The sequence below is a fragment of the Oryzias latipes genome, chromosome 5 (genome assembly GCF_002234675.1).
Source record: "Oryzias latipes chromosome 5, ASM223467v1".
Taxonomy (NCBI): Eukaryota; Metazoa; Chordata; class Actinopteri; order Beloniformes; family Adrianichthyidae; genus Oryzias; species Oryzias latipes.
In genome coordinates, this window is record NC_019863.2 from 10296012 (window position 1) to 10314697 (window position 18686).

General features: G+C 39.4%; 2 protein-coding genes across 3 annotated transcripts in view; one reads left to right on the forward strand and one right to left on the reverse strand.

Moving 5' to 3' along the window:
- The window catches only part of col2a1a (collagen type II A), a 52457-nt gene extending 43245 nt beyond the window's left edge, over positions 1-9212 (forward strand). The window contains exons 42-54 of one of the 2 annotated variants that reach the window (XM_023954654.1): positions 516-677; positions 1695-1802; positions 4503-4610; positions 4727-4780; positions 5068-5175; positions 5474-5527; positions 5643-5750; positions 5859-5912; positions 6088-6195; positions 6857-7148; positions 7382-7566; positions 7704-7946; positions 8049-9212. In XM_023954654.1, coding sequence (XP_023810422.1) covers positions 516-677; positions 1695-1802; positions 4503-4610; positions 4727-4780; positions 5068-5175; positions 5474-5527; positions 5643-5750; positions 5859-5912; positions 6088-6195; positions 6857-7148; positions 7382-7566; positions 7704-7946; positions 8049-8195 — 1731 coding nt within the window. In that variant the 3' untranslated portion in view covers positions 8196-9212. 2 annotated transcript variants of the gene reach the window in all.
- Positions 9213-10217: 1005 nt separating this feature from the next.
- Positions 10218-15227, reverse strand: LOC101160062 (leucine-rich repeat-containing protein 3). The gene is made up of 2 exons (XM_011474861.3): positions 14845-15227; positions 10218-13233 (listed from the first exon to the last, which is right to left on the reverse strand). The coding sequence occupies exon 2, from the start codon at positions 13164-13166 to the stop codon at positions 12309-12311; it is 858 nt and encodes a 285-aa protein (XP_011473163.1). The 5' UTR covers positions 13167-13233; positions 14845-15227; the 3' UTR covers positions 10218-12308.
- Between the last annotated feature and the right edge of the window lie 3459 nt (positions 15228-18686).

Here is an 18686-nt window from a genome sequence, read left to right on the forward strand (position 1 = left end):
TAATTATATGAGCCTGCAGTGTTTTCATTGTGTTTCAACCACACCAAAAAATTACAATTAGATTACAGGTTATATAGTAAAAATAAAAACTACAGTCAATAAAGAGATTTGAAAACACTGGATACATGTCAAACAGTAAAAATGTATTGAGACAAAGAATAATGGAAATGTTTAAGAAAGGCTAATTAATTTCTATTCTCACAAGCAGCACTCATTATTGCCTCTTTATTACCCACACACCTCCATTGTCTGAAACAACAGGAGCGTTATGGTAGATTTTTAGCTTTGTTTTTCAACGTGTTTTTATAAAGTTGTTGAAAAGGAGGCACAGTTTATATAGGATGTGTTCAAGTATAACAGCTGTGTGTTGTAAAAAATTATTTACGGCTGCACAGATGCTGCTTTGTTGTGTTTTGCTAGTGCATGCAAACAAGCCCGACCTATAAATTAGTTTTATAATAATGCGGTATTTTCATATAAATAATTTAACGAACACCTTCCTTTTTCCTGTTTAGGGCAATCCCGGACCTGCTGGTCCTGCTGGCCCTCCTGGTAAAGATGGACCCAAGGGTGTGAGAGGAGACCCTGGACCTGCAGGAAGGCAAGGCGATGCTGGACTTCGTGGTCCTGCTGGGGCTCCTGGAGAGAAAGGAGATGCCGGAGAGGATGGTCCTAATGTGAGTTTGTCATTTTTTATTCATACTTTTCCACATAACCTTCAAGACACTAGCTTTTAAATAATCTTAAACGTCTTAAAACTGTGTTTAAAGTAACTTTTTAGTTTCTTCAGCATCCACAAAATGACACGTGCTCATTTATCCCTTCTAAAAAGCCAATGTGGAGAAAATTACATACTAAATGTCTGTTTTCTACATTTATGGCCACTTTTGCGTGGATCTGTCTCCAAGACGGCCAATTTTATCTGCAATAGACACTGATTTAATACACAGAGCTGTCAGAGTCCATGGCTGACTCTCATAGCAGACAAAGACATGTGACAGCACAGGGCAGCACAATCCAATGACAGTCTGATGACGAGACTCCAGGTTTTTACCTTTCTTAAGTTCACTGCTGCACACACACCCATTATAAATATGACAAGAACAGTCAAGATTATAACATGCCGTGTCATACACAATAGCCTGCTCAAACATGGAGATACTGTAGCTCCTCTGTGGAGAGCCTTTCCTCCTATAGACTTCTTTCTGTATATGAAATTGAATCTTGTATCTGCACATCAAATGCAGCGTTTGCTGAACGGCGGGTCTCAGCTGTCATCTACAGTCGGCTGTTCATACTGAACTTGGTGTCAGGAAGTTGCCATGTGTAAAGGCAAAGCAGTCTGTGACGGAGGAACATTTAAACTGGGGAGGTGATGGAGGAACTTAGGATGAAACATCCACCTGCAGCTGGGAATGAAATCTCAAATGTCAGTACTGAGAAAATGTGCCCGTGTTCAGAACAGCGCTTTAACAATTCAGTTCGGTTCAAAGATACTTTGACTTGACTCCCAGCTCTGACATGCTGACTCTGCTACTGACACTTCCTCTGGTGGGATGAAAGGCCAGCTCTTTAATAAAAGAAATGTGATAAATAAAAGTTTTACATGTTTTAAAATAATAAAAAAGTCACAAACAAATGTATTCAAAAACAGACTCATGAGTTGGGTTTTGTGTTGGTATCTCTCTTTTCAGGGCCCTTCAGGTCCCTCGGGTCCTCAAGGACTGGCTGGTCAGCGCGGTATTGTTGGTCTGCCAGGACAGCGAGGTGAAAGGGGTTTCCCAGGTTTACCTGGACCTTCTGTAAGTCATTTGGCTCACCTTCTGACAAAGTTCAATGTGCTCAGCTCTGCCTTCAAAAATACTTCCAACACTGCAACTTTATTATTCATATAAATCTTATTCATCATGAACATCTTTGATGAAAAAAAACATAATTTCAGTATAATAATTCAGGGAAAACATGGTTTGCAGCTACCTGCTTTCATTACGAAGAAATATCATAGGGAGTAAAAGATTAAAGACCAGCTTCAATCAGCTTTACATCAATTTTAAAAGTGCTCCCAGTGGTTTTTTAACTATAATTATGCCATTTTTAGCCAAAATCAAAAAACCTGTGTAGTTTTATAGGACATAGTTTCTGGGGTTTTATTTATTAGAACCATGTAATAAACAGGATTTATTCACTCTGAAATCTTCATCTACTTTAAAACTAAAACATACTCCACTAACTGGCTATATAAATAGACTTTAACTACATAAATTCGTAACAACCATATGTTATATGACCATAGTCTTCCCTTCCTGTCTTCCAGTCCTGAACCATATTTGCTCTCATGTGTTGTTAATGTCGAATAAATGATGATGTGGTTTTTCCAAACCTTTCCAGTTGGCTTTTGTTGGCCAGCAAAGACGGAAACTGATCAATGCAGCTTCACAATTGTTCCTTTGATGGCTGTAAGCCAAGCCTTTTAAAAGCATCTCTCCTAAAGTATTCATAAAATGTTGTTTGGAAACACATTACCAACAAGTCACTAATGGATTTTGTCCACAGCTCCTTAACAGACATATTTTCCTGCCTCAACTAGAAGAAATGTGATATTGTCTTCAAGCTGTAAAGTGCTCTTAAATGCAAACCCTACTTCAAAGGGAGGCAGAACCAGTAAGCGAACCAAAAAGAGATTTTTGACAGCATGTACAGTATCCTGCACCTTTACTTTCCCTTCAGCTTTACATTTATGAAGTTTTTGTTGCATCATTTAAATGTCTTCATTTACTTTACTGTATTACCATCCACCAAGTTTATGGCTGATCTATTTCATGGTCATGATGAAAACTATGCTTAAAAAAAATGCAGCAACGACTCCAGAGAATCACAATGCAGCCTTGGCTGTGGCTCCACGACCACAGTTTGCTCTGATGACAAACTGGAGAGCATGTCTAGACTCACAACTCACTTAGCTCAAAAATACTTTACAAGATGAAAACAACACTGTCCCTGCGGCTGCGGTTTATCATAAATATACATGAACCTGTCATATGAGCTTGATCCTTTAAGTTTAGCGAATCAGTAAAGTGAAATCCAGCAGACAGACTCTGCTGTGTCCTAACTTGATCAAATGAAACCATCTCACCTGCGCCAGAGCTTCCCATCCTGTGATTCTATGGGAACAGCAGGCCAAATGACAAGAAGTTCATTTGATATTAATCATATTCCTTACTTACAGCATCTCAGAGGACAAGTCCTGAGGATTAATTATTTAGTTATTTGCATTCATAAAAGAGATGCCTGAAAATATGTAATGATGCCAAACTCACCAAGGATGGAGCTTTTAAAAACAGACAGAGCTTCAATTAGTCATGTTTTGGGGAGGGGGGTCCAAATGCCCCCTACAAAGAGGGCCAGATTTGCTAAGGTGAAAATGTGTGAGGGCAAACCAATCAGCCAGCGCTCTTTGAACCCTTATAATAACATTAAATGAGAATGAACTATTCAAGGAACATTTTGGGGCAATGGGATATTTTCATTTCTTCACATAGAACAGAACTACATCTAAATACATTTTTATTAAAGTTACTCTGAAATGTATATTTGAAGACCAGAAACAAATAAAGAAAAGGTTTGTCTGGGGGAAAAAGAGGAAACTTTTGTCAGCATTGAATCTCGATCCGCATAAAATGTTACATATTGTTTTTCATTACTAAAGGCTCACTGTCCTAAGTGTAAATCATGTAAACAGGAAAATAACAAGAATAGTTATCTTTTTCAGAAGTCCAAACCACTGGTTTTGATCAGAGAAACTCATCTCCTCATTTTGTGTACAGTCAACATTTTGAAAAGGAGCTGGAAAGTGTCACAGAAAGCCCCCGAAACAGTACCTCCACAAGTGTACTGCGGATTGTGACGGAATTTAGCCAATCACAATCAAGAAACCATACACAGTGCTTAGAAAGGGCGGAGGGGGACATATTATTGAACTTCATGTTATCCTACTGAACTTCATGTTATCTTCTTTGACCCAATATCGATACATGTGACCAACACTAAGTACCATTGAAGGATAGATAATTATGGTGACTGTTTATGGTCAGTCACCTCAATATCTCATTCTGACTGAAATGACCTTAGCTTCTGTTCCTGGTGGATCTGACCACAAAAACATGATCCTGAACAGAGTAAGCTAACAGCTCATCCAGTTTACTGATATACAATTAGATTAATGGCATCTCTGGTCAGTACAGTCTCTGAAGCAAGTGTCATCGCTTGTATATTAAAATGTAATTTCCTTACGTCTTTATCTGAAGGCTTACTTTGCCTGCATACAAAATCTGCGAACAAACAACAAAGCACATTAAGAAATTATTCAGTTTGACTACAAAGTTAAAAAATAGTGCAAGTCTAGATGCTGCAAGAGTGTAAATGGAGGATAAATGCTTACTGGTAATTTGTGTAGGTTAACTGTTTTTTTATGTGATATAATAAATCCTCCTCTTTTCTCTCAGGGTGAGCCTGGAAAGCAGGGAGCTCCTGGAGGTCCAGGAGACCGTGGACCTCCTGGACCCGTTGGACCACCTGGACTTACAGGACCTGCTGGAGAACCTGGTAGAGAGGTCAGAAGCTCATCTCTCACCAATGCAATGATAAAATCCCACATTATGCAGATTATCTTCAAACATCAGGTAAGTCTGAGGTGGAAACTATTCATGCTTGTTCTTTTGTACATCAGGGCAACCCTGGATCTGATGGACCACCTGGCAGAGATGGATCTGCTGGAATCAAGGTGAGGAAAAAAAGATGCAAAGGGCACGACCCTCTTTGTTCCATAATGATGCAGTCAACACTGAACTTAATCTGCTTGCAGGGTTTTCAGAAATCTTTAAAGACATTCACAGATTAGAGCAACTTTAAAGGAATTTTCCCTCATTTCTTACAATATGAACAGATCTTGCTTTGGTGAAGCTTCTGTCAAGGATATTAATTTGCCTTTCCTGCGGCAGTCTTCCGGTGCATATAAAGTCATTTTTCTGATATTCTTTTTCTCAGTCACACTCTTTTTTTTTCCTGCAGGGTGATCGGGGTAACACTGGCCCTGTAGGTGCCTCTGGCGCCCCGGGGGCTCCAGGGGCTCCAGGCCCTGTGGGTCCCACTGGCAAACAAGGAGACAGAGGAGAGCCAGTAAGTAATGACTCCAGTACAAACAAACTGTGAAAAAATGTTAAAAAACTGGTATTATTTTATAGGAAATCCAGGTGGAGGATATTATTTAATGACCCACAGTCCCAGATCATGTATGCTAGAAGACTTGGTAGTTTTTTTGCCCATGAAACTCAATAAATTCACATTGGGCAACATTTTATGCAGTGTTAAACAAGTATGTGCATACATGCCAGTTATGATAGTTAAAAACCACAAAAGAGTTTTCTTTTTCACTAGATTTGCTATGAACATCTCTTATGTTTCTCTTTATTTTTAGGGCCCGCAAGGACCTGCTGGACCTTCAGGACCTGCAGGAGCTAGAGGAATGCCTGTATGAGTCCTGCATATACAAACTTTGTGCTGCAAAAAGTGAAATCAAGCTTTGAAATCAAAAACCTCCCTTTAGCCAGTTTTCGATCAGCTTTGATGTCTCTCCATATTTACAGGGACCACAAGGACCTCGTGGTGACAAGGGTGAGGCTGGAGAAGGCGGTGAGAGGGGGCAAAAGGGACACAGAGGTTTCACTGGTCTGCAAGGTCTCCCTGGACCTCCAGTAAGCTTGACTAACTAAATCCGAATCTAATTTGTGTTCTCTTGATTCAGTCTATTGTACATTTTTTCTGCCAACCTGCTGATATTTATTGAGCTTCCTGTGCAATAGGGTCAAGCTGGAGACCAGGGAGCAACTGGACCTGCTGGGCCTGCTGGACAAAGAGTGAGTTCCTACGCTATAAAAAAAAAACTTCAGCTGTTAGAAGTAAAAATAAATGATCTACATTTAGTCAAATGCTGATGGGTTTTTTATGTGTTGATGCCTATGATGGTATTACTTAAAAGATATTATTTTTTCAAGAACAATGAATAATCCAATACAACTTGAACACCTCTAGGGACCACCTGGACCTGTGGGCCCCTCTGGTAGAGATGGCGCAAATGGTCTACCAGGACCAATTGGACCTCCTGGACCACGTGGTCGCGGTGGAGACTCCGGTCCGGCTGTGAGTAAAATTCTACCTCCATGCTATGTGACTCTTTCTCAGTCATTAGACTTAGGTAAAAGTAACCTTTGAGCAGATGATTTGTCTCAAAAAAGACAAAAGTTCAGAAAGACAAAGCATGATTTATAGTCAAATGAAACTTTATTTATAAAGCGCTTTTACCTTAGTAACACAAATAGCTTTACAGAAAAAAAACCTCGTTCAACCTTAAAAACCAAAACAAAGACCTTAACATTTCAAAAAATAACTGAAATAGGATCAAAAAATCATAAAAAAAGTATCATACACAAGTCCACTATATATAAAAGGCTGTTTGTGATGCGAGCCAAACATTGTGGCTTTTGTCCACCTGAAGCATTTTTATCATGGACCTGCCATTATGCCTCTTTAAATAAGCTTTACTCATTTTATTATGTTGTTCTTTTTTTGTCCAGATTCAATTGAAATAGACCAAATAATTTCTACAATTTTAAATAATGTCTACATTTGTGTAAAATAGATTTCATTTGTTTTTAGTTTTACAAAGAAAAGTTAAGAATTTATTTTAGGAAACTTAATAAACAATTAAAAATAACTAATGGATCTGGGATCATATCAACTGATACTTTATTTTGTGATTTAAAAAATTACACAACATTGCCACCTCCTTTTTGTCTCTTAGGGTCCTCCTGGAAATCCAGGACCCCCTGGTCCTCCAGGTCCCCCAGGCCCTGGCATTGACATGTCTGCGTTTGCTGGTCTGGGTCAGCCTGAGAAATCACCCGATCCTCTCCGGTACATGAGGGCCGACCAGGCTGCTGCTGGAAACCTCCGTCAGCACGATGCTGAGGTCGACGCTACAATCAAATCTCTTAACAATCAGATTGAGAACATCCGCAGCCCTGAGGGGTCCAAGAAGAACCCTGCCCGCACCTGCAGAGATCTGAAGCTCTGTCATCCTGACTGGAAGAGCGGTGAGTGATGCCGAAAGGAATTGGAGGAAACCGGCAGGTGTTTTGGTCAGGAGTTGAGTTTGGCAAAGAGAAGATTTGTGTCAAATTTGCAATCTGGTGTTAGGAAATGTTTGGTTTACACTTATTCAGTCGGTTTTTAACGTGCAGGAATAGCAATTCATAACGTGTACATTTTTTACGGATGTCTTGTACTGTTATTTTGTTAGATTGATTTTTTTTTTTCCTAAGTGCAGGTGATTACTGGATTGATCCTAACCAAGGATGCACGGTAGATGCAATCAAAGTCTTCTGCAACATGGAGACAGGGGAGTCCTGTGTCTACCCCAACCCCTCCAGCATTCCTCGCAAGAACTGGTGGTCAAGCAAGAGCAGAAACAAACATGTCTGGTTTGGAGAGACGATGAATGGAGGATTCCACGTAGGTTTCACCGCATATTTTACTTTTCAATTTCTGAGAGATGGCTTTTGTTTTTTAAATGTTTGACTAAAAAGGGTTTTTAAAACCTTTAATAGATTTGTTTTGTTTGTTACTCTGACTCTGTCCCTCCACCGCAGTTCAACTATGGCGATGACAGCTTGGCACCCAACACTGCTGCCATTCAAATGAATTTCCTGAGGCTGCTGTCCACCGAGGCTTCTCAGAACCTCACGTACCACTGTAAGAACAGCGTGGCATACATGGATGCCTCAACAGGCAACTTAAAGAAGGCCTTGCTGCTGCAAGGTTCCAATGATGTGGAGATCAGAGCTGAGGGCAACAGCCGCTTTACTTACAGCGTCATGGAAGACAGCTGCACGGTGAGGACCGCAGTCAATGATCAAAAATAAAAGCACATAGAAGAAAGAGAATTTTCTCAGATTTTTTAGAGAAGTGACGTGTCATTTTTATCTCCTGCACAGGAACACACAGGTAAATGGGGCAAGACAGTGATGGAATACAGGTCGCAGAAGACCTCACGTTTGCCCATTGTGGACATTGCCCCCATGGATATTGGTGGAGCGGACCAGGAGTTTGGCGTCGACGTGGGACCGGTCTGCTTCTTGTAAAGAACGAAGAATCCAGAAGATGAGAAAGAACAAGTGGGAATTTGAAAACGAAAACACAAAATGAATGAGGAGCACGCTTCTGAAAAACGTGGAGAGAACGACCAAAAAACAAGAAAAAAATCAAGACACTTTTTTTTTTAATGAGACTCTTTTCAAAGTAAAAAGTGCTTTTCCAAGTTGAACTCCATAGGATATCTGCACTGAGTGGCACCAGTAACTGTCATTTGTGTTTCATCCAGCATTGCCTCCAGTCAGCTCCTCCCTCCCTCCTTTCCCAAAATCCCCCAATTCCTTCTATGTAAAATGCAACCCCACCCCCCCACACACACCCGCCGCCACCACCACCCATTTCTACAAACATAAAAGGAGTAAGTATGAGAGTACAGGAAAATGCCAGGGAACAGGAGAACAATGTGTGGGTGTTATTTATTTATTGTTTTGGTTCGGCTCAAGGCGTTGTAGGACTAGGTTTGCTGCAAAGTGAGTAAAAAGTGGATTTACACATATTTAAAGAAAAAAATAGAGAGAGAACTTCAGTCCCCTCCTCTCCTACTTTTTCCTATTTTTTTCCCATCCCATCCCTACTGGATCAAATAAAAAATAAAAATAAAAAAAAATCTGTTTGAAACCAAAAGTCTAGCTACACAACAGACAGAGTGCAGGAGCTCCTGTTTCTGCTGCCACAGTGTGTATCATCAATTGCTGTGTATTATAATAAAGTCAATGGTGCTATTGTTGTAAAACAGCTTGTGTTTTTTTACAACCAGGTTCTCACATGTAGTGACTTGTACATATGTATATATATGTATATGTGTGTATACATATATATACAGCTTTCTGAGAGAGGAAAAAAGCATTTTAGCATGGAATGTTGGATATCAGGGTTATAAATGTTCCTGCATTGACCCCGCCCCCTCACTTAAATTAAAAACATGTGTTTTACATTTAAGGCTTTCAGGAACAAATTCGTTCATCTTTTTTCGTTCCTTTTGGTGTTTAAAGCTACCTCACAGTGGGGAAAAAAAAGAAAAACCAAGTTTCAACCCTTTCAATCTCACATGATTTTACATTGGCTGGATCCCCTGTTTGCTGTGACCCCCCCCCCCCCCCTCACATCCTGTCACACAGCGCGAGCCCTCTGATTGACACACACTTACAAAGGTAAAGGAATTTTAGGTGTGTTTGACTGATTCACAGCAACAACACAGGGGGAATTCGTCTGAGGTTGTGTATATTTTAAATTATTATTAATAGTATTATTATTAATTAAAAGAAAGCATTATTATATTAATATTATTATGATTTTGTTTTTGTTACGTTTTAATTAATGTAAATTGGAAATAAAAAACCAAATCCATGTAACAGATGACATTTGCCCTTTATTTCTTTCCTGTTTGTCCTTCAGCCTCATGGTGGATACCATGAGGAGGTGTTTTCTTTTTTTGTCTCCTGTGCCCTGCTTCCACTAAATATTTGTCTTCCTTAAGCGGGTAAAGTAGGAAAGTGGGGACACAGGAGGTTTAAGGCAGACTTAGAATAGGTTTCTTCCTAGAAACCAGAATGGTTTCTCCTCCTTTAGTACATGGAAAAGGGAAACATGGCGGATCAGCTCATTAAGATAACTGAAGGGATTCTTGTGGTTATTATTACTTCTACTCATCAACCTTCGTCTTTAAATTTGCAGGAGTAATAAAACATAGGTCTCTGAGAGCATATTAAAACATTGGATTTCTTACTTTCTTCCCAGATTTTAGTTTTTTAACATCTACTATTTAATAAATTGATTTCTGCACACATGCTAATACTTGTCTGCTTCATTATGGGGTAATCAAACACTAAAGGGGACGAATTATTGGCACAAAATCCTCACCATTTCAATATAGCCACAGCTAAAGTAATGGATGGTAAAGATGTTTAAGCTTTTTAAGTAGTTCAGTTAAACATGGCTTCAAATTCTAACTACGAGACAATATTAAAAGGAAATGAGTTCTGGCACATTAACATCAGACATATGGCAAACAGTAAACACGGAGAAAATGTTTATAGCATGTTGATTTACACAAACAACACAGCACAAACAAACATCGTTTTTTCCACATGGGCTTTACAAACACATGTACTGCAACAGTATCAGCTGACTAATGCTCACTGTGTGAACAAAACAGACTTAAGCCGCTCTTGCTCCGAGGATTACAAAACACATACAGCACATGTAGCACATTAGAGTTCACAGAGCGCTGACCTTTCCTAAGTTCTGCCTCGGCTCTTTTCACTAACAGATTACCACAGAAAAAATGGGGCACGCTTGTTTTCTACTATATTTCATGAATGCTGACGTTAACACTCGATTCCATTTTGTTCTGAGCTTCAATCCAAAGCGTTGCGGATTTAGAGAAGAGAAGGGAAAATGTCAACATTGATCAGCATCTTCACCCCCACAGCCAAACTTCTAACCTGCCCTCAAAAAAACTTCCAATTTTGGCTTTGAAACTTTTTAACAACATAAACAAAGACAATAGTTTCTTTATCTGAGCCCAAACTCTTCTGTTAAATTACAAAAATATTTGAAAAAGATTATTTTTAAAGATCCATCTACAAATATTTTCATGAAGGTTTTGTAGATTTCCACAGTTTAAGACTAGAATTCCATACATATGACTAAATTTGTGTTTATATGACCGGATTGGAAATTGTGTGTGTGTGTGTTCACATAAAACTATTCAGTAAATAGTTTTAGACAAACTATTAACTGAACTGAATTTATCTTTTAAGAAGAATTTATATTGAATAAAAAGAAGAGTAGCACAGCAGACAATATGGATTGACAATATTAACGCATATCGTCTTCCAAATCAGTTGTTTCTTCTTTTTTTTTTTTTAGTTGATGTATTGGGAGTTAAGAAAATCCAGTAATTTGCAGGTGGAGAAACAAATGAAAGGGAAAACCTATTATCTAAACACAACTTTGCAATTTGTTTACCATCAATAATCCTGCATAGAACCCTCAAAATACACACTGAGCAGGATATTGGAAACGTTTTTTTTTACCCATTTTATAGTGAACTAAATGGACTATTTTTTGTCAAAAACATTTGCATTCCCCTTAGACACAGTAAACAACAGGTATATCTACTGTAAATATAATTACAATTAATTCAAGTAGGCCTAATGACATGTCAGTTTTAATCAGGGTTTGCCCTAAATCTGCAGCTAGGCAGGATTTTCAATGCAGCTCCTTGACTAACATTTTTTTTCTTCCAAAAATATCTTCTGAAAATGTTTAGACTTAAACAATCATTTCAGTTCATTTCAAATTATCTGCATATTTTCACAGTGACTTAAATAATAGAATCAATTATCATAGAGCCAATTGGAAAAATAGGGCAACAAAAATAAAAAATAAATAAAAAAGAGAAGCAATAGTTGGGAGATTACCAAAGCGGGTTTTTCTAAAGGAAGACAGCATCATCACAAATCCATCACGAAAGTGGGTTGAATTTTCCCCATACCAGTCAATGACTGTGCCTGACCAAATAATTCTGAGCTGATTGCTGCAGCTTCCAGACAATATAATTAATCTCCTGCACCAATGTCTTTATGAAAAACTCATTTCGATTAGCTATTTTCCAGAGGCACCAAAGAAACCGGTGTCATGTCAACATAATTGGAAAAGGTTTGAACAGCACATGTGCAACTCACAAACACACTCCAACTGATTTGTGCCTTTCAAGTTTTCATTAAGGGTCAGCTGATCAGACTCCCCTAATTACAGCTTAATGAAAGATAAAGTGCACAGCAAGAGGTCTGCTGGGCGATGAAAGAGGGAACCGCAAAAGACGGTGATTCATTTTAAAGAAAGATGATTTTATCTTACTTAAACTTTACTTGTGTTGTTTTTAGTTTTTTTTTAACTTGTTTTCTGTTGAAATAAACAAAATGTAAAACAAATGTGAGAAGTTATCCATGAGAAATTATATTAAAAGATGTCATAAATATAAAGAAATGTGTTCATTCCACTTGTGTCTGCATTATCCACATTTGATTCATTGTGGCGTCTCAGCTCTTCAGAATTAAAGATGACGTTCAATTATTCCATTTACGGGGCGACAGAGCTCAGAAACCAGTACTCAGGGTGTCTGTTTCAGTGGGTGTCTTGCGGGGGCTGGGCAAACTTTTCAGATACTCCATATGCCTGCGAGCCTCGGCCTGGTTCTGCCGAACATAGTACACAACGTACACAATGACCATGAAGAACCATACAAACATTGTCACCAGCATGGCGATGTCGGTGGTCTTCCTCTGCAGGCTGCAGAAGTTCACCCCAGAGTCCAACAGCTTCACCAGAGATTGACCCGTGTGCTCCCCCTGTGACCCCGGGTCCTCCCACCTGCTCCCCTCGCCTACACCCCGAACTGAGCTCTCGCAGATAATCCCATTCACCGTCTCGGGTTCGAGGTTCAGAGTCTCCATCAGCTCCTGGAGAGCGCAGTCACAGTGCCAGGGATTGTGGTAGAGGCGTGTCTTTGCACGGGTGGAACCAAACTCCTCCCTGCTGGCGTGCCTCAGGTGGTTATGTGAAAGGTCCAGCATACGTAGCTCGGGACCAAGATGCCTCAGAGCACCTGTGGCAAGCGAGTCAATCCGGTTGTGTGACAGGTACAGGTCGCGCAGCTGGACGAGGTGGCTGAAGGCACTCTCGGGGATTTCACGGATGTAGTTGCGCTCAAGGTGAAGTGAGACGGTCTCTGGGGGGATGCCCTCCGGTATCGCCCGCAGCTCGGCGTCCGAGCAGAGCACCGTGCCAGTGTCCCAGGTGCAGTGGCAGCTGGCTGGGCACTGCGGGGCTGCGTGGCCCCATAGAGTCGAGAAATAGAGCCACATGCACAGGCATGAGTAGAGATCAGATCCTTTACCTCTCCTCTTTCCTTCAGTGATGGGAGGACATTTCTCCTCATACCAGGCTGAGCACATGGCCTCACCATAGCCTCCCGACACTCATCAGGTCCCAAATGCACTGGCAGGTCTGAACCGGGAGAATCTGACAGATTGAGAGAAAAGAGGTCAGATGGAAAAAGATGGCTTTGTTTTTAAATCTACAAGCATGTGTAATCAGAATGAACTCTCTCAAGAGGATTAATCTGAAAGGAGGAGAATGAAAGGTCAGTAGCAAAAGAGACAATGCATTTCTAAATGCATGAATAGAATTTATAAAAAAAAAAACATAAAAGGTTTGTGTCAGAAACACAGCTCTACTCATGTTTCTTTGCAGATCCGATTTGGTAAAGCTGCAAGTTTAAATTCAACTTTCAGAAAAGACGCCTGCATATTTCATTGCACTAATTTTCTAATTTAATCACAGTCCAAGCAGCAGTAATGATGGTTTAATTGGCCAAACAAGATTGAAATCTCTTCTTGCATTGCTGTATTAGGAGGACATAAATCATTAGACATGATTAGCTCCTCTTTGCACTCTTTCTGTTGGGGCCCCTTTTCTCTCTCAGTTCTCATTGAAAAAGCAGAAAGAATGGCATCATATTGTAAGGATCAATCCCTGTTCATTTCATTTACCTCTCTATTTATTTTCCTATGATGCCACAGCTCCTCAATCTTGTTTCAATGGTGAGATAGCAGTTGTAAAGAGGGAGGCTGGAAAGAGGAGGGATCGATGGCCCAAGCATTGCCTAATACACTATTAAACACTAGAACATCCATCCTGCCTGAGTCCCACACTGTCAATAAGTGACATAGCTAGAAAAGAAATTGCCCAGCAGCAGTTCAGCTGTTGCCATCTGCGCTCTCCTCCTGAAGATACAAGGGAAAAGTTTTAAAACATGCCGTCTGAAAGTCACTAAATCATAAAAGCAAAACCACTTGAGGACAAGACATGATAAGTTTCTGTTTGCAGTTTTTTTTTTATAACTCTGCAGACCAGCTTGTTGTTTCCAGAACATCCTTGTTTTTTACGAGGAAGCGTGGCCTTCTGATGTTTTTGTACCACATGAGGCAGCTTGAATTTGATTACAAGACCAGCCTCTTAAATGTCAAGCACCTTCTGTTTTTATAACGAAATTAAAAGTTGTTTTGGTGCGTGGTTGACAGGAGACATTGGAGAATGGTCTAAATGTGGCAGCTGGGCTCCCAGTGATGCCCATCAAGTGGCCCCTGTGTCCCATACGCTGCTTTGCGTCATACCGAAATAATTAATAATGATGTGTTCAAATCCCTCGTTAACAAAATAATGGTGTTTTGCATATGAAGGTAAATGAGGTAGACCGATGGAGACTCTCAAATCAAACAAAAAGAGATGGACAGTACTGACATTTGCTCATTCCAGGTAACGTGGGGATTTTTTTTTTCTTGGTAAATTCTTTTCAATTTTTATTAGGACAAATAAATAAATTGATAAATTGCAAATGATAGTCTTTTCTGTTGACATTTCATGGAGGCTAAATCATATCAATCTGGGTGAAACCGGCCAAGTGGATTACTCTAAAGGTTGTGACATCCCATGCAGCATTTTTCCATTTATTCTAAGCAAACACTATATTTGTTTTTATGTCATTTTCAACTGTAAGACAAAAAAATTAAACTTTCAGCATATTAAAATGCACATTAGTAAAAATAAAAGATTCTAAACACATAAACTTACCTGTTGGGTGGTTTATTATAGGAAATCCATGCGAAAGATGATGACTTGTTGATTTTATTATAATTATTTAGTTTCCGTTTGTAGTTTTTCTTGAAGTTTGTCCGGGTGGCAGACGGGGAGACATGTTTCCCATCAGCCTTAAGGAGCGCGTGAGGAGGCTGCGGCCGTGCTCCGCGCGCTGTCGGCGGCGCATCGCTGTCTGCCTCACCGGCGCAGGCAGTTCAAGCGATGGAGATGTGGGGCAAACTGTCTCTCCCTCTCTCACAGACGCGCACTGAGAGACGCGGGTCTGTCTGTGCGCGCATGCGTGTGTCCCGCAAAAAACATAAATTACAGGAAATGGTGAGTGTGTAGAGAGAATGAGTTCTAGTTTCTGTGAACACTCAGGAGTCAGGACCAATCCATTAGTTAATCCCTTAATTACATTTAGCATAATTACATTCTTATGATCATTCTTTCTGAGGGGGGGAACTGATCTATTGTAGGTCACAAATTCACAAGTTAGATGAAAGTAGTTGTTTATTTATTCTATACTGTATTTAAATAAAAGAAAAAAACTTTGACAGAAAACTCACATCTAAAAGATTCAAAAACCCGAAACAAACCCCCAAAAAAGTGTTATATAGGGATGCCACAATTCTCGGTTCAAAACCTAACCATATGTTCAACCATTAAATAGAATCATGTGAAAAGTATATTGTTGCATCTCTACTGCAAACCCAAACGGTTTTTGTATCAAACACAATTTAAAAAAGGATTTATAATTCGTTTTACTAGGCCTACGTTGCACCAGCCTTAGTTTCAAGACCCACTCAAGGAAAAATCATCATTTTGGTGTTTTTAATGTGTTTTTGAGGCATTTTTCTGATGATGGAGGACACATAAAGAAATTTAAGCTTAAAATTGTATTTCTGAGTATTGCTTTATTTGAATTGTTGGGAATCAGGAGCAGATAAGAAAATGGCATTTGAAAATGTGAAAATACAAAAAGGAGACCACAATGCAGTTCCACTCCATTCTGATGCATCCACTTGCTGACAAACAGGTAATAGGTATAAATACATATTTGTTTTCCTCGTCTGAGCTGACATCTGGCTCAGATCTGTCTACGAATGGTTAGCTGCAATATTTGTTGCCATTTTTGTTGCACCAGTGATGTTAGCTTGGGGTTGTGAGAGGCTGTAAGGTAGTGGGGGAGCATGTAAACAGATGGATAATGGGGAAGGAGGCAGGCTTATTTACTCCAACAGTCTAAAAAAAGAGCCACATTTCTAATGAACTACTGCCACTCTGCAGAAACTATGTTCTAGAAAACAATACAGGTTTTTGATTCATTTTATTTAACGGCCTAATCATTTTTAGAGACCACAGGGAATGCTTCTAGAATAAAACAAAAGATGAACGAAGTATGACTTTAAGCTAACTGAAACATATTTTGTTTTGTGTTTTATTGTTACTTGCTTATTAGTAAAATAAAAAGGAAATTTTTCTTTTTTGTGTATGTAATTTTCAACTACACAATATTTCAAACTGAAACTAAACCGTGACTCAAAAATTATTTGAACCAAGTCATGAGGAAACTATATCATCGCATCCCTAGTTTAAAGAAGTCCAAACTGTGATGGCCATTTAACATTTACATGGGAAATTATTGGCCTAAGATTAAACCAGCATTAAATAAATGACCAAAACTGTAAAATGTGTTTTGTCTTCTTTGTTTCTTCATCTCAGATATGGTCATGGTTACTGAGGTTAAACTTTGGTGCAGACTGAGCATAATTTGACAATTTGTTCAAAAAGAATTGCTACAAAAATACAATCAATAAACCTTGTGTGATTAATTCCAGGATATAAAAATAGGATACACACTTGGTGGTGTTGGTGATACACTGTACGAAATGCTTTCATGTAAACCACAAGCATGCTATAGCAAACATGTAAATGTAGGTTTAGATAAAGTACCTTTTTTTCACTCTTTTTTTTTTCTTTCATCTAAAGGGGCAGAAAAATTTGAGTTTGAGTTCCTTTGAATTTCTTTTCTCAGTTCCCTTTCATTTTACAGGAATTGATCCTGTGAAAGATCTCTTGTTACTGTTGTTTTATCAAAATGAAAACACATTTTTTTCTGCTGAAAGTGTCATAGATGTGAAAGAAAAAGAAACAATAAAGATAAAGTTATATAAAGACAAAGTGTAAGTTTCTGTAGGGGAAGAATATGGCAGGGGGCTACTAAGTGAGCATCACTCACCAAGTCTAAAGAAAGTTTAAAAGAAAACAAAAAACTAAAAAAAAAACTTTTAACCTTCACTCCAAATACTGCATTTGGAAAAAGCCCAAACCAGCCCATCATGCAGTGTCATCCAATAATAGGCACAGTATGGTGGCAGCTTCACATTGTGGATCTCATCTCATTTTTTCTTTTCAATATAGCGGTAAAGACATGAAGCTAAAAAGAGCAAAGAACACATATTTCCTAGACATAAGTTTCTCCAGGAATTTCATGCTGAGATGAATTTTCCATAAAGCCAAGATGCTGGAGTCACTTAAGTGCGAATTGCTAAAAAAAACAAAAACTACAAAACGCAACTGATGCTGCAATCACCTAAAAATGTGCTCCATCTGATTACTGACAATCCCATCTGAAAGTCAGTTATTTTTGGTTCCTGCTTCTTGTTTAAGTTTCTTTATTGTGCTTTCACTGTGATTGTTGTCTTTTTTTGGGAACCGGAACCTGCTAAACAGATTAAGACAAAGTAATCTGTAAGAGGTCCCAAATCCCTACTAAAATAACCTGCTAGATGGTAAATATTAGCAGAGTCCAAAGAGTCTTATCGCTTTCTACAGACTCTAACACTGTTTTTTTAATAACTCCCTCCTATCGTTCGCTCACCTCCTTTTTTGCAGCAAGCTGTCATGGAAAATATCATTTTACCTGATTTATGTCAAATTAGTCCCATCCAACCAGAAATAGATGTATCACCATAAAAAATGGTGCACAAAGAAGATTCTAACCAGGATCCAGCTACAATAACGCAGCATTAAAGGCTTCTGCTGCTTTTTCGGCCATTTTTTTCCATGGCGGGTCGAGCAGAGAGACCTTATTTGTGAGAGGGGACAGTGGGCCACTGTGCATCACGTTGAAAATTAAGATTGGCTTTGACAGGCATGGAGTAAATGCATTAAACTAGGCGCGTGCGAGAGGCTGGACTCGTGGAGTCTCCCGCACATCGACAGTAAATTTCCATTTTAACAACAGGATCAGATAAAGCACATCAATGCAGACTAGTACACTGCATTTACTGTGGGGAGGTTTTATTAATGGGGGGGGGGTTAAAGTTAAAGTTAGTGTGAAGTCCACACTCAGCAACAATATTGGGAGCTCTACAGCAGAGCCCTCAGGGAGGAAAGGACGAGTTTGACAGGTATGATTGCACTTCATATTCCCCCCTCTCTCTTTTTCTACCATCCCAGCCTGTCCTGCTCCCATCAGCCGGGAACATTTCCACACCTGATAAATATAATGCACGATGCTGCCAGTGTGAGGCTTCCTCGTCCTGCCTTGCTGATGGACTTTTTCTCTCCTCCTCATTGTTCTGCCCTTGACATTTCCTCATCAGAGGTTTATGTGGGTTTTTCTTTTTAGGAAAAGAGTAATGAGAATGAATATGAAAAGGTTGGGAAAATCCCTCAATCTAAAAACAATATTTACCATTTTATCTGGTTCCTGAACTGAGGGCAATGAGGGTGAAAAAAAATTCAATATGCAGGGGGAAAAAAAACTATACAGACAAGTAAAGCAGAGCTGTAGGGAGGGAGGTGGGCACAGAGCCTGTCTGATCATC